The sequence below is a fragment of the Miniopterus schreibersii genome (genome assembly GCF_964146895.1).
Source record: "Miniopterus schreibersii genome assembly, chromosome: 1".
Classification (NCBI taxonomy): Eukaryota; Metazoa; Chordata; class Mammalia; order Chiroptera; family Miniopteridae; genus Miniopterus; species Miniopterus schreibersii.
The window spans coordinates 104,780,538-104,795,553 of NC_138101.1; the positions used below are offsets into that span (position 1 = coordinate 104,780,538).

Sequence of the window (15,016 nt, forward strand, 5' to 3'; positions counted from 1 at the left end):
CAGGGAGATAAGATTGTTCCCAGGCTGAATCCTGAGGAAAAGTAAATTAAGCCCTGGCCGGCATTGCTCAGTTGTTAGAGCATCAGCCTGTGCACTGGAGGGTCACGGGTTCAATTTCCGGTCAAGGGCACTACCTGGCTTGCAGCTTGATCCCTGCCCCTGGTCAGGGCAAGAGTGGGAGGCAACCAATCAATGTTTCTCTCTCACATAGGTGTTTCTCCCTCTCTCTCCCCTTCCTCCCCCTTCCACTCTCTCTAAAAAAAAAAAAAAAAATCAATGGAAAAAATATCCTCACTCCTCAGGTGAGGATTTAAAAAAAAAAAGGTAAATTAAAGTAGACCAGCAACACCTTGGAGATTATACTGATGAAGTACCAGATGCTGTAAATGTAAGACAGCATTCTGGGCCAATGTCCAGTCAAAGAAAGGTGTTGGTGTGTAGGCTCCAGAACTGCAATCATTTTCTAAGACCACACCCATCGATTCTGTTGTGCCCAACATCTGTACTGGTGAAGACAGAAGAAGTGGAAAGAACTTCACCAGAACAGAGGCTTCTTCTGTGTCCTAGACCTTTGTCTCAAGAGGTTTCAGGTCCTAAATGGTCCTTATGATTTCTTGGCAGTTTATGATCCTCAAAAGTCTTCTATTCATAAACTAGATATGTAGATGTTTATATATGTCACCCTTCCCACTTATTATTTTGTAGACCATTTAAAAGATTTTGTTTTTATCCTGAGAGAAATAGTATACTATTGAAGGATTCTAAGCAGGGGAGTGACAGGGTCAGTTGTGTTTTTAGATAAAAACAATATCTCACTCAGTAGTGTAGAGAAGAGAAGGGGTGTGTAAGAGGAAATAGGAAGCCCACTTTAGGAAGCTCTTTTAATAAATCAGGAAAGGAGATGGTAGCCTGTACTAGGATGGAAAGAAATTGATAGATTGAAGAGATATTTAAAAGCTAAAATCAATGACTAGTGGCAGTTTAGAAATGGGAGTGGGGGAAAGAGGAGTGTGAAGGAAAACTAGGTTTCTGGCTTATGCAATTCAACTGAATGTAGTGTCATTCATTGTGAGAAGCTAAGCCTGGCAGCAGGTGTGTGTGTGATGACCATGGCTGGGTTCTGGACAGTTTGAATCTGAGGTGTCCTTGAGACACTCAAGCAGAGGTGTCAGTTCCACATGTCCTCATTTACTGTGTAACAATTAACCTCCTGGTTCTTTGAAGGTCAGAGAGAGGTCTGTACTAGAGAGATTTGGAAATCAGGTATTTAAATAGTAATTGAGACTGTGGATATGGTAAAGATAGCCTGGGGAAAGAGTAAAAAAATGAACAAGGGAAAGAAAAAGTTGAAGAGAATGAGATGGAAAAGGAGCTGTCGGGGGTGGGAAGAAAGCTGGGAGAGTGTGGGCTCACAGAAGCCAAGGCAAACGTGTTTCAAAAACGAAAAAGTGGTCAGCCATGGTGAATACTACTAAAACACTGAGTAAGAGTAGGAATTTAAAAATTGTTAAATTAGAAGATGTGGACTTTTGAAATGGTATTGCAGTTGGACAGGTAAATTTGGTTAGATAATTGAGCTGTTAAAAGTGAATTATGTTTGCTTTAAGCTGTATACTAATTAAATTTGGGGGGTTGCAGAAACTCAACTTAGTTTCCTTTAAACAAAATCAATAACTTGTTTCTCATGGAATTGAAATGTCCAGGGATAAGAGTGGCCTCTGGCACAATTGAATCCAGGGGCCCAAACAATGTCATTATCTATGTCTCTCTCCATATTTATCTCTCAAAGCTACTTTTCTCTAAGGATGGAGCTCTCCTGGTGATACTTGACAACTCCAGGCTTTTCTTATCCTTATAATCCTGATGAAAAGAGTATTTCTCCTTTCCAGTTCTAGCAAAAATCCCAGGATTTACTTGGATTTTATTAGCTTATATCACATGCTTATCCATAAACTAATCACTGGTCAGAAGCAATTAGATATGCTGCCAGGCCAGGCCTGAGTTACCTGCTCACCCCTGGAGCTGGACTAGGTAAGGAAGCAGTCTTGTCTGAATCACGTGGGCTGTGACTAAGGGAGGGGTGACTTCACAAAGTAAAGCCAAGGTGTGTTCCCAGAAAAAGGAAGAATGTGTGCTGGGCAGGTGAAAACAATGGACATCTATTTCAACTATAAAATAAAGTTTTGGCCAGTATACTTGAATATTGGCTTCTGCAGTATACTTTGTAGGTAATCTTTTTGGCCTAAAGGATGAATGGAACTACATGTTACTGTTACTTATAGAACAAGCCTCTGGATCTGATTTTTTGGCTGAAGAAAGGTTGTAATTATTCTTGTTGCATGTGCTGCTACTGGTTTGGGAGCGGAGTAGTAATTAATCTTAAAGACACATTAAGACCAACAAGCACATGAAAAGATGCTCAATACCACTAACCATTAGAGAAATGCAAATCAAAACCACAATGAGATAATATCTCACATCAATTAGAATGACTACTATGAAAAAACAACCACCACCAAAATAAACAGTGTGGAGGATTTGGAGAAACTGAAACCCCTATGCACTGTTAGTGGGATTGTAAAATGGTGCACTGCTGTGGAAAACAATATGACGAATCCTCAAAAAATTAAAAATGGAACTACCTACCACACGATCCAGCAATCTCACTTCTGGGTATATATCCAAAAGAATTGAAAGCAGAGTCTCAAAGAGAGATTTGTTACCCTCATGTTTCCAGTACCATTACTCACAATAGGCAAAAGGTGGAAGCAACCTGAGTGCCATTGACAGATGAATGAATAAACAAACTGTGGTCTATCCAAACAATGGAATATTATTCTAAAAAGGAAGGACATTCTGACACATGCTACAACATGGATGAACCTTGAGGATATTATGCTAAGTGAACTAAATCAGTCACAAAAAGACAAATACTATAGGGTTCCACTTATATGAGGTACCTAGAGTAGTCACATTCATAGAGACAGAAGGTAGAATGGTGGTTGCCAAAGGCTGGGGAAGGGGAAAATGAGGAGTTGTTTAATGGCTACAAAGTTTGTTTTGCAAGATGAAAGAGCTCTGGAGATCTCTTATAGGCACAACAATGTGAATATATTTAAGATGGTAAATTTTATGTCCTGTACTTTTTACCAGTTAAAAATTTTAAAGACACTTGACTAATTCAACAAATTATATAAATAGATGTTCCTTAAGGACTAATTTATTATATTTCATAATAAGGATTGGTGCCCTTAGCCAAAGGAAAAGGGGGTATTAGTGACTGAATTTATCAGAAGCTGCACCTACATCACCACCACTCCCACCCCTGTCCCATTTTGCCCTGGATATAACTCTGAACTCTGTGGTGGTTTGACTACTACACAGTGGCATTGATGCATTTGTGTGATTCATTAACCTTCTTTTTCCTGGTCTTCTCTTAAATAGTCCATTTGAGTTATGTGTTACCAGTAACAACCTTTTAAAAAGAGTACTTTTAATCTAGTTTCTAGGAGTTTGTAATTCATCATTATACTTGTTTATAAGAAATCAACCCACTTTTTTAGAAGGAGAGAAGGACAAATTTATTTAGATATATTTTCACATACATAAACGGAGACCCAATCTATTCCACCAAAAACCCTATTCTACAAATTACCTCCTGCTCCCACCAAAACCTCTGAAATTAAAGAGGTGAGGATATAGCCAAGTATATAGTCCACTGTTTTGAAGAAACAGAAATTCAATTATTCTACTCTTTTCAAATCCAAAATGAGGTAATTAGATTAGGTAAAAATAATAAATATTATTTTAAGATTTGGTGAGATGGACAGTGCTGGTTAAACTCGAGTGAAGAAGTCATACCAAAACAGTTTTATCAACTATTAGTTGATTAATTTGCCTATTTATCTTATTTGTATGCTTTCTGAAAATCATAAAAAAAACATGTAAAGTAATAGTAAGACTTGAGTAAGTTTTCCTTATTTACTTTAACAATTATTACTCTCTTACAAATACAGTGGTACCTTGGTTTTAGAATGTAATCGGTTCTGGAAGACTGTTCGAGTTCTAAAATGTTCGAAAACCAAGGGATCAACAGCCGACAGGCCTCAGGATCTTGCACTCAGTGGGAGCCACATGGCATGTTCTACTTCCGAGGAGTGTTCGCAAACTGAAGCATTTTTTTCCAAGTTTATGGTGTTCGTAAACCAAAATGTTTGTCAACGGAGAGATGTTTGAAAACCAAGGTACCACTGTAAAAGCAAATCAACCCGATAAATCTAGTACACACTTGACACCATGCATAGTTATTACAATATTATTGACTGTATTCATTATGCTATACTTTACATCACCATGACTATTCTGTAACTACCAATCTGTACTTATTAATCTCTTCACCTTTTTATCCATCCTCCACAATCCCCTCCCATCTGGCAACCATCAAATGTTCTCTGTATCTACGAATTTGTTTCTGTCCTGTTGATTTACTTTGTTATTTTAGATTCCACATATAAGTGAAATCATATGATATTTCTCTTTCCCTGTCTGACTTATTTCACTCAGCACAATATCCTCTAGGTCCATCTATGCTTTGCAGATGGCAAGGTTTCATCCTTTTTTATGGCTGAGTCATATTCCATTGTATATATGCACCACTTCTTTATCCACTCATCTATTGATGGGTATTTAGGTTGCTTTTATATTTTGGCTATTGTAAACAATGCTGCAATGAACATATGGATGCACGTGTCTTTTCAAATTAGTATTTTGGGTTTCTTCAGATAAATACACAGAAGTGGAATTGCTGGGTCCTTCTTTGTCTCTATTATACCCTTTGTTTTAACCAATCTTTATTGTTGGAAGTATTATAGATATCGCCCTTTCTTTCCCCTTTAATCCCCTTCAACTCGCATCGCACTCCTCCCACCAGGCCTTCCCAACACTATTGTCTGTGTACATGGGTTATGCATATATGCATATAAGATCTTTGATTAATTTCTCCCAACCCATTCTCCCACCCCCACCTTCTCACTGAGATTCTGTTCTATCAATCTGTTCCATGCTTCTATATCTCTGGATCTATTTTGTTCCTCAGGCTATTTTGTTTATTAGATTCCACATATGAGTGAGATCATGTAAAACTGAATCAGGAAGAAGCAGAACAGCTGAATAGGCTAATAAAGACTGATGGATTTGAAGCAGTAATAAAAAAACTCCCATCAAACAAAAGCTCTGGTCCAGACAGCTTCACAGGGGAGCTTTCTAATTCTTTAAGTTGCAGGGTTAGATAGTTTACTTAAAATTTTCTTGCTTTTTGAGGTAAGCCTGTAGTGCTATGAACTTTCTTCTTAGGACTGCTTTCCCTGTGTCCCACAGATTTTGGGTTGTTGAGTGTTTATTTTCTGTTCCCAGGAAGTATTTGATTTCTTTCTTGATCTTATTGGTAACTCATTCATTGTTTAATAACGTGCTATTTAGCCTCCATGTGTTTGAATGTTTTTGAGTATTTTTACTGTAGTTGATTTCTGATATCATGCCATTGTGATCTGTGATGCTTGGTATGACTTCAGTCTTCTTGAATTGTAGAGAGTTGTTTTATATTTAAGGTAATTATTGATAGATAACTTATCTATTGCCATTTTAATTCTTTATGCCTGTTTTTCTCTCTCTCTCTTTCTACTTCTAATTACAGCAGTTCCTTTAACATTTCCTGCAATGCTGGTTTGGTGATTATAAACTCCTTTAGCCTTTTTTTTTTTTTTCTGGTCTGGGAAGCTCTTTATTTCACCATCTGTTTTGAATGATAGCCTTGCTGGATAGAGTAGTCTTGGTTTCAGATCCTTGTCTTGCATTACGTTGAATACTTCATGCCATTCCCTTCTGGCCTGTAGAGTTTCTGATGAGAAGTCAGCTGACAGCCTTATGGGAACTCCTTTGTAGGTAACAGATTGCTTTTCTCTAACAGCCTTTAATATTCTCTCTTTGTCTTGAATCTTTGGCATTTTAATTATGAATGTGTCTGTCTGTGGGCCTCTTTGGATTCTTCTTGCTTGAGACTCTCTGTGCCTCCTGAACTTGTGTGACTTTTTCCTTGACCAGGTTAGGGAAGTTTTCTGCCATTATTTCTTCAAACAAATTCTCTATCCCTCGCCCTTGCCTTTTCTCTTCCCCTTCTGGCACTCCTGTAATGTGAATATTATGTTTCATGTTGTTCCATAGCTCCCACTGTCCTCCTGTTTTTTAATTGTTTTTTTCTTTTTGGATCTTTGAGAGGTGTTTTTTTACCCTGTCTTCTAATTTGCTGATCCGATCCTCAGCTTCCTCTAATCTGCTGTTTATTCCTTCCAATGAATTATTTATTTCTGCTATGTGATTCTCAATTTCCTTCATAGTTTTCATATCTTTCTTCATGCTGTTGAGCATCCTTACAATCAGTATTCTGAACTCTATACCTGTTGGATTGCTTATCTCCATTTCATTTAGCTCTTCTTCTGGAGAGTTCTTTTGTTCTTTCATTTGTGGCTTGTTTTTTGTCTTCCCATTTTGGCTGCCTGTTTGGGTTTGTTTCTATATATCAGGTAGGCCTGAGAGGACTCTCAGTCTTTTTGGAGGGTCTCTGGTACAGACCAATGTCAGATGCTGTTTGTGACTGGCCCTGAGTACCCTGTTTGGAGCTATCAACAATTCTCGGCTTGAGGTCTCCTCTGCTGGGGCTGGGTGCAGTTGGACAGCACCAAGATGCACACCAAAGTCTGTTTTTCCAAGGCCCATGTCCAGAAGCAGATCAGGCAAAGACTCAAAGCACTCTGAGGTCCACCTCTGGCTGGAAGGTGATTAGTCTGATTCTCTTAATGAGCCTCAGGCTGTAGAAACTCCACAGGGTGGGCAGCTGGTTGTTATGTCTCTTAATGGGTCTTAGGCTGTAGAAACTGCTCTGGGTAGGGCAAGAGGTTTTCCAGGAGGGTGGGGCAATTCCTTTCCTCCCTAGGCAAAGGAAGCAGAATGTCTGTCTGAGAAAGATTTTCCCTGTAGTATGGGCGAATGACTTGGCACAGGAATCCAGAGGGGTGCCCTCTAAGCTCTATCTCTGGAGCCTACACAACCCTAGATTCTCCTAACATAGCTCCAGTCCACTCTGCCCTCCCTTTGCTGGAGCCCAAGGTGAGTGGCTGCACATGAAACTTTGTGTGTTGGCTTTTTAAGAGGGTGCCTGCAGTTCAGCCCTCTCTCCCTGGCAGACAGAAGCTCTGCTGCTTTTCACAGCCAGATGTTATGTGGGCACCTTTCTCAGTTCTGGTGCTCTTGGCTGCGAAGCCCAGCCTGGGGTTAGTCCCCAGAGTCCTCAGTGGGAACCCCCCCACAGCTGAGATATCCCTCTGAATCTTCAGCTGCTGCTTGTGGGAGCCTAGCCAGCCCTCTTGTGCCTCCTCACTTCTTACCAGTCTCTATGTGGTCTCAATTTTTCCTCCTTGGTTATATGGGTGCTCTCCAGCTTGTCTTCAGTTGCAGTTGATTATTCAGGACGGTTTTCTATATTTTAGTTGTAATTCCAGTTTGGTCCCAGGGTCCCAGGAGTGTCAGTGTAGCTTCCACTCAGTCTGCTGCCGTCTTTAATCTTCTATATCCTTTATTTTAAAGTTTGTTTTGTCTGGTATAAGTATTGCTTCCTTAGCTTTTTTTTTTTTTTTTTTTTTAATTTCTATTTTCATGCAGCGTCCTTTACCACCCATCTGTGTCTTTCAGTTTGAAGTGAGTCTCTTATAGGCAGCATTGTAAGGGTCTTGTTTTCTTATCCATTCAGTTACCCTGTGTCTTTTGATTGGAGGATTTAATCCATTTACATTTAAAGTAGTTGTTGATAGATATGTATTTATTGCCAGTTTGTTCTTATTTCTTTTCTTCTTCTTAAAGAGGTTGGTTTAACATTTTCTGTAATACTGGTTGGTGGTGATGAACTCCTTTAGCTTTATCTCTGGGAAGCTCTTTATCTATCCTTCTATTCTAACTTATAGCTTTGCTGTGAAGAATAATTTTGGTTGTAGGTGCTTGCTTTTTGTCACTTTGAATGTTTTGTGCCAATCCTTTCTGGCCTGCAAAGTTTTTGTTGAGAAATCAGATTAGTCTTATGGGAGCACCCTTGTAGGTAACTAACTGCTTTTTTTCTTGCTGCTCTTAAGATTCTCTTTGTCTTTAACCTTTGGCATTTTAATTATGATGGGCCTTGGTGTGAGCCTCCTTGGGTTTATCTTGTTTGGGACTCTCTGTGCTTCCTGGTCTTGTATGTCTGTTTCCTTCTCCAATTAGGGAATTTTTCTGTCATTATTTCTTCAAATAAGTCTTTAATTCCTTGCTTGCTTTCTTTTCCTTCTGGTACCTCTATGCTACGGATGTTGATACACATGTCATCCCTTAAACTATCCTCATTTTTTGGATTCTTTTTTCTTTTTGCTGTTCTGATTGGGTGCTTTCTGCTACTTTATCTTCCAGATCACTGATTTGATCCTCTACTTCATTTGATCTACTGTTGATTCCCTTTAATGCATTTTTCATTTCAGTTATTGTATTCTTTATTTCCAATGTTTTTTTAATGTTTTATATCTCAGTTTTAATGTTTTTTTGTCTCTTTGTTGAAGTTGTCACTGAGATCATTGACTATTCTTATAACCAGTGTTTTGAACTGTATCTGGTGCACTGCTTATCTCCACTTTGTTTAGTTCTTTTCTGGAGTTTTGTTCTGTCCTTTTATTTGGAACATGTTTCTTTGTATCCTCTTTTTGGCTATCTCCCTGTATTTGTTTATATGTATTAGGTAGAGCTGCTACATCTCCCAGTCTTTGTATACAGAGTGCCTTATGTAGTAGGTGTCTTTTGGGGTCCAGTGGTACAGTCTCCCTGGTCACCGGGCTGGGTGCTCCAGGTGTGCCCCTTGTGTGGGTTGTGTATACCCTTCTGTTGTTGTTGAGTCTTGATTGCTGTTGGCATGTCAGTGGCAGAGATTGACCCTCAGGCTGACTGGTTATGAGGACTGGCTGTGATTATAGTGGAGGAGCTGTTGTGCAGGAGCTGACCCTACAGAGCAGGATTTGCTTTAGCAGGGCTCTGGTGCTGGCTGAGTCTGCCATTTTTGTGTGTCATTTGTTGAGGTGATTGGGTAGTGCTCTGGTGTGGTCCGAAGCTGGCTACCAGCTGTGTATACATTGTAAAATGATCACCACAATAAGTCTAGTTAACATCTGTCACCTTACATAGTTACCTTACATAATCACCTTACATAGTTAACCAAAATTTTTTTCTTGAGATGAGAACTTTTAAGATCTATTCTCATTGCAACTTTTAAATATGCAGTATTGTTAACTATAGTCACCATGATGTACATTGCGTCCTCATGACTTATTTCATAACTGGAAGTTTGTACCTTTTGACCCCTTCACCCACTTGAATGTCATACTTGAGCTAAAGATACAAAGGTATGCTATATGGTCTTTGTTCTTAAGGGTCTCACAGACTAGACTGTGGCACAGGACAGAGTGGTAAGTGCTCTGGGGTCAAGGCTTATTTTTTTCTCCCAAATGGATAATTCAGTTTTTCCAGTACCATTTGTTGAAAAGACTGTATTTTCTTCATTGAATTATTCTGACACTTTTATTGAAACCAATTGTCCATGTATGTGAGGGTCAGTTTCTGAATTCTGTTATATAACTTGGATCTATATGCGGATCCGCTGGTGTTGGTCGTAAGACCTGGCATGGACCCTGGTACATAATAAATATTTTTGGAACAAGTTGTAACTTTTCATAACCTATCAGGTAGTCCTTATGTGTTAATATTATTCATTAATTTTATTTATCTTAATCCTTCCAAAAAGCCTATGCTTTACTGTGAAACCAAACTGCTTATATATCTAAGTCAGGAAAATTAACTCCAAAGTAAAGTAAGTTATTAAATGGGCACGTTAGTTTGAGTTGTCCCAGCCTGAGATAGGGTGTTGTTTGTTTATCTTCATGCTAAGTGTGGAGTAAGTCCTTCTGAGTAAGAATTATTTCTTTTCCAAGCACAATATTGTGTATTTGTGAATATAGTGGAAACATCCCTATTCAAATCTAAGATCAAAATCTAATCCTCAGACCCAGTTATAAACTATTTTTTATTATTTACATTATTTCTCCCTTTTATTAGCTTAATAACAATTAGTTGTGATTATTGAAAATTTAATTTTAAAATACCCCAATTCTTCTGTTCTCTTTTCTCTGCGCCTTAGCTCCATATTCTATAGCAGATCCTTTATTAGGGATATTTTCTTCCTGTTTTCAGTGTAATTTGAACCTCACAAACCCTAAGCTCCAGGGAAAGTGAGTCAGAAGCAGAACCCTGAAGCTTAAGCCATGATCTAATTTTTAAATAAGTCACCTGGTACCTAACACCTCACATTCATCAAGAACCCTTTTGGTATCTGGGCTTGGGGACCATGTAGATTACCAAGTGATTAGTCATCAAGTTATTTTTATAACCATATTCTCCTGTACTGTTTCCTCTGAATCAGGCCATTTGTAGCAGGTATGAGCACTTGGTCATTTCCATAAAAGTAAATCGCAGTGTTTTCTTCAAAGAGAAAACATATCTGGGGGTCATATCTGGCTACTGGGGCTGACCAGTAGCATTTGCTAACATTGTGATAGTTGCTGAGGACTCATGGGGTAATGAAACACATTCTAGAACCAGCCTTGCCTTGCCCAGGGATTCCTCCTCGTTGTAATTGGGGAGTAGTAACTGGTTATGATAGAGTGTGATAAGTACAACAGATCCTGTAGGAGCATAGACTTCTCAGAGGTGAACCGACTTTGCCTTGTGGGGAATGGCTGAGATAAAGCTGAGTTTTAAAAGAAGAGTAAAAAAGGAAGGCCATTTCAGGAACAAGCTGTACAATGAAATCAATGTGTGAGGAGGATGACATCTTTGCAGAATGGCAGGTAGTTCGGTATGGCTTGAGTATCTTTGTACAAGAGCTGAAAGAAATCACTCATGAAAGGCAGAAGCCAAATGTTAGAGACTTATACTCACAGAAGAATTTGTGCTTCATCGTGTGGGTGTTTCTGGTGGCCGGGTGGGGGTGGGATGGGTTTGGAGGAGGAGATGACTGCATTGAAAGGGAGGGACTGTGGCAGATTTTTGTTTTCCAAAGACTACTCTGGCAGTAGCATGGTAGATTGAGAAATTTGGGCCTGGAGGAAGGGGGACCAGTTAGGGAGATACTGCAGTAATTCTAGGGAGAACTGGTGGCAGCCTGATGTGGCAGTGACTATAAATGGGGAGAAGGGTCAGGTGAAAAAGCTGTTTGAGGACAGAAGCTCTTGGGGATTGATTGGTGTTGGGGAGGAGTGAGGAAAAAAGGAGTCAAACATGATACCGGGTTGTTCACTTGGGTGACTGGCTGGTGTGTGATGCCACTTACTGAGGCAACAACGTGCAGAAGTGGCCACGTGTGAGGAGAAACACTGTCGCATTCCATTTGGGCAAGTTTGCATAGAGAGATCTTTGGAATTGCCAAGTGAAGTCCCAAAGGACCCAAATGGACTAGACATAGGGAGAGGTAAGAGCAGGCCAGGGCCAAGGGTTGTCGTCTCTTTTACTTTTTAATAAATTTTTATTTTAGAATAGTTTTAGATTTACAGAAAAGTTATAAAGATAGTACAGAGTTCCCATAAACTTAGCATTGCTTTAGGTCCTGCTTCCACCTCTTCTCTGAGTTTGTGTCATATTGGAATGGGTATCCTTGTTCGAACAAATATTCCTGTACACATGCTTGTGGTTCAGAAATCAAAGCAATATAAAAAGGCATATAGTAAAAACTTACTCCTGCCCCCATCCATACTGTTCACTCCCACTCCCTACAAATAACTATTTTTATGAGTATCTTGTGTACTGATCCTTCCTTTTTTTCTCTTGTAAATGCAAGCAAGTAATAAGAATACAATCATGTGCTGCTTAGCTACCAAGATACGTTCTGAGGAAGGTGTCATTGGGCAATTTCATCGGTGTACGAACATCAAAGTGCATTTACACAGCTAGGTGGGATAGCCTACTACTGTAATTGCAGGTGCTGTACTTTTATGTGACTAGCAGTGCAGTAGGTTTGTTTACACCGCATCACCATAAACATGTGAGTAATATATTGTGCTACAACATTCAGATGGCTATGATGTCATTAGGGGACAGGAATTTTCCAGCTCCATTTTAAGTTATGGGACCATCATTGTATATGCAGTCCATTATTGACCAAAATGTTGTTGCACATGACTGTGCACATTGTAATGTGTTCCCTCCCTTTCTTATACAAATGTAGTATATTATGGACATTGTTCTGTAGCTTGCTTTTTTGCTGAACAATATACTTTAGAGATCAATATATCTAGAACTACACTGTCTGAGAAGGTAGCTACGGGCCATATGTGGCTACTAAGCACTTGAAATATGGCTGGTGCAAAGAAAAGACAGAATTTTAAATTTTATTTAATTTAAATTTTGATTGTAAAATGGAAGCAGTATAAAATATATTTCCATTAAACTCAACTTTATTGTTTTGGTAGAATGACATTTCACTTTAACCATGGAAAATACAGCATCTGAATTGAGATAACGGTGTGAGTTTAAAATGCACACTAGATTTCAAAGACTTAGTTTACATTCTCTTATGTACTATTTTATTAATGTTTTACATTATTTACATGTTGAAATAATGTTTAGTACATTAAGTTAAATAAAATATTAAAATTTTATCAATTTCTTTTTGTTTTTAAAATATGGCTACTAAAAAATTTAAAATCACATGTGACTCAAATTATATTTCTACTAGACAGCGCTGATATAGTGCATCCACATTTTTTTACAATTTTATAGTATTCCATTGTATAGAGTACCATATTTTATTTAACTAGTCCACTATTGATGCATACTTAAGTTGTTTTTAGTCTTCTACCATTAAAAATGCAGAAATGCTTTACCTTGTCCATGCATCACTTCATACATGTTCAGGTTGACCTGTGAAATGAAGTCCCAGTATTGGGGTCGCTGCATTAAAGAGTAAATGTAATTTTGATATTGCCAAATTGCCCTCCATAAAAGCTGTCCCATTTCCACTTTACCAGCAGGGTGCCTGCATGCCAGTTCCCCAGGTACTGCAGTTCTAGACTATATCTACATGGCTTTCAGATAATAATGAACAAGTTTTCTCTTTGCTAATTCCAAGGGAGTTTTAAGAAGAAATCACAAATGGTTTGCCTAACTTCATTTTGTATTAAAAAACACACAAAAACAAACAAATAACCAACTATTGATGATGAAACTCTTAAAATCAACGTTTTAGAATTGACCCATTTTTCTAATGAAAATGTCAAGGAATTAGCCTACACTGTTTTCCTGGGCTATAAATTTCTATGAAAGTTTTATCATATGCAGATTTAGGAAGAGATTTTTGTCAGGGTTCCAGTGGAGAAGGGACATTTTCTTTTGTTTTCCATGACTTAGAGATTCCTTGAGTTCCTACAGCAGCCTTCCCCGGCTGGGTGGGCTGACACTGCCGTCTGGGTGGAAAGGCAGAGTGCACGCAGGCTTTACATACCGTCAGTGTATCAGTTCCCTGGATTCGTTTTACTAAATGCTCAGTGCGTTCTAACTTAACGGGCTGCTTAACTAGGGAAATCTACTGACAACATATTTGGAGCTCATGAGCTGTCATAATCGTTAGAGAGTCAATTCTATTTACTTTATTAACAAGCTGCAGAACAAGTTCATCTTTCCACAGTTAAGATCCAACTGTTGTCCCTCTTCGAGACTTGCATGCCCTCTACTGCCTTCTTTGCCTTTTTTGTTCTTTTTCAGATTGAAATGGAGAACATTCAGTATCTAAAACCAAATTGCTTCAATTTTTCTGTTTATAGGAATCTGAAAGTAAGATTCTTAGGAAGAGTAATCTCACTTTGTTGTCAGGGATGCGTCAGATAAGTTAGTAAGTTAGTATAATGGAAATACTTGGCTTTTAGGAATGTAAACTTATATTTTGGCAAATCCTAGAGGAAACAAAGAGTATTTTATAGCCAGTATGACCATGGAAATTTGTTGTCTTTAATAGTTTGTTTTTCAACATGAAAAGATTAAGAAAAGGAATAAAAGGCGAAACTATTCATGTTGATCTTGCAGGAAGAGCACTGGGACACAGGGACTTACTTATCGGGAGGGTCATCCTGGCCGTTGATACTGAGTTATCTCTGCGCATGTTATATATAAATAACCGCACAGCTTTCTGCACTACAGCTACTCTTCACGTCCCTTTTTTCCTTTATTGCTAATTTTGCTTAATTGTTTTGTTTCAGGAAGGGTTTTCACTCATTGGTAGCAAGAACTGGTTGAAGATTGTAAGACGCATGGATTGTCTGTTGTTTGGAACAACGATAAAGGCAAGATACTGTGTGGGCAACTGTTTTTAAGCATGTGAACATACCCTTCTCATTTTCTATTTGCACATGGGGCATGTGGGAGCTTCTCTTTACAGGTGAGATGGTACTGGTATAATACACGTTTAAGAAAGGTTTGCATCATGGGCAGAACATGAAACAAGGGCTGTAGAAGGGCAGAAGCCTAGTTAGTAAGAGGATGTTGTGGACGAGCCAGGACTTTGATGGGTCTCTCTGAGGAAGGTGGGCAGCCATTCTCCATCACCCAAGCACAAACTGAGGGGAGGTGGACTATATCATTGTTTGCCTTACTAGATGTTAAAGTTATGTATTTTTGGCTCTGGCCAGTGTTGCTCAGTGGTTAGAGTATCGGTCCAGACATGGAGGGGTCCCAGGTTTGATTCCTGGTCAAGGGGTCATACCTGGGTTGCAGGTTCGATCTTCAGCCCTGGTCAGGGCCCATGTGGGAAGCAACCAGTGTCTCTTTCACATCGATGTTTCTCTCTCTCTCCCTCTCTCTCTCTCTCTCTTCCTCTCTCCCCTTCTCCCTCCTCCCTTCTACGCTCTCT

The 15,016-nt window shown here is 39.0% G+C and overlaps 1 protein-coding gene across 1 annotated transcript in view; it reads left to right on the forward strand.

The window, feature by feature from the left end:
- REC114 (REC114 meiotic recombination protein) overlaps window positions 1-15,016 on the forward strand; it is a gene marked incomplete at both ends in the record, with an annotated part of 130,107 nt that overhangs the window by 100,517 nt on the left and 14,574 nt on the right. Inside the window, one exon of the mRNA XM_081144191.1 lies at window positions 14,367-14,450. Coding sequence (XP_081000317.1) covers window positions 14,367-14,450 — 84 coding nt within the window. The remainder of the gene's footprint in view (window positions 1-14,366; window positions 14,451-15,016) is intronic.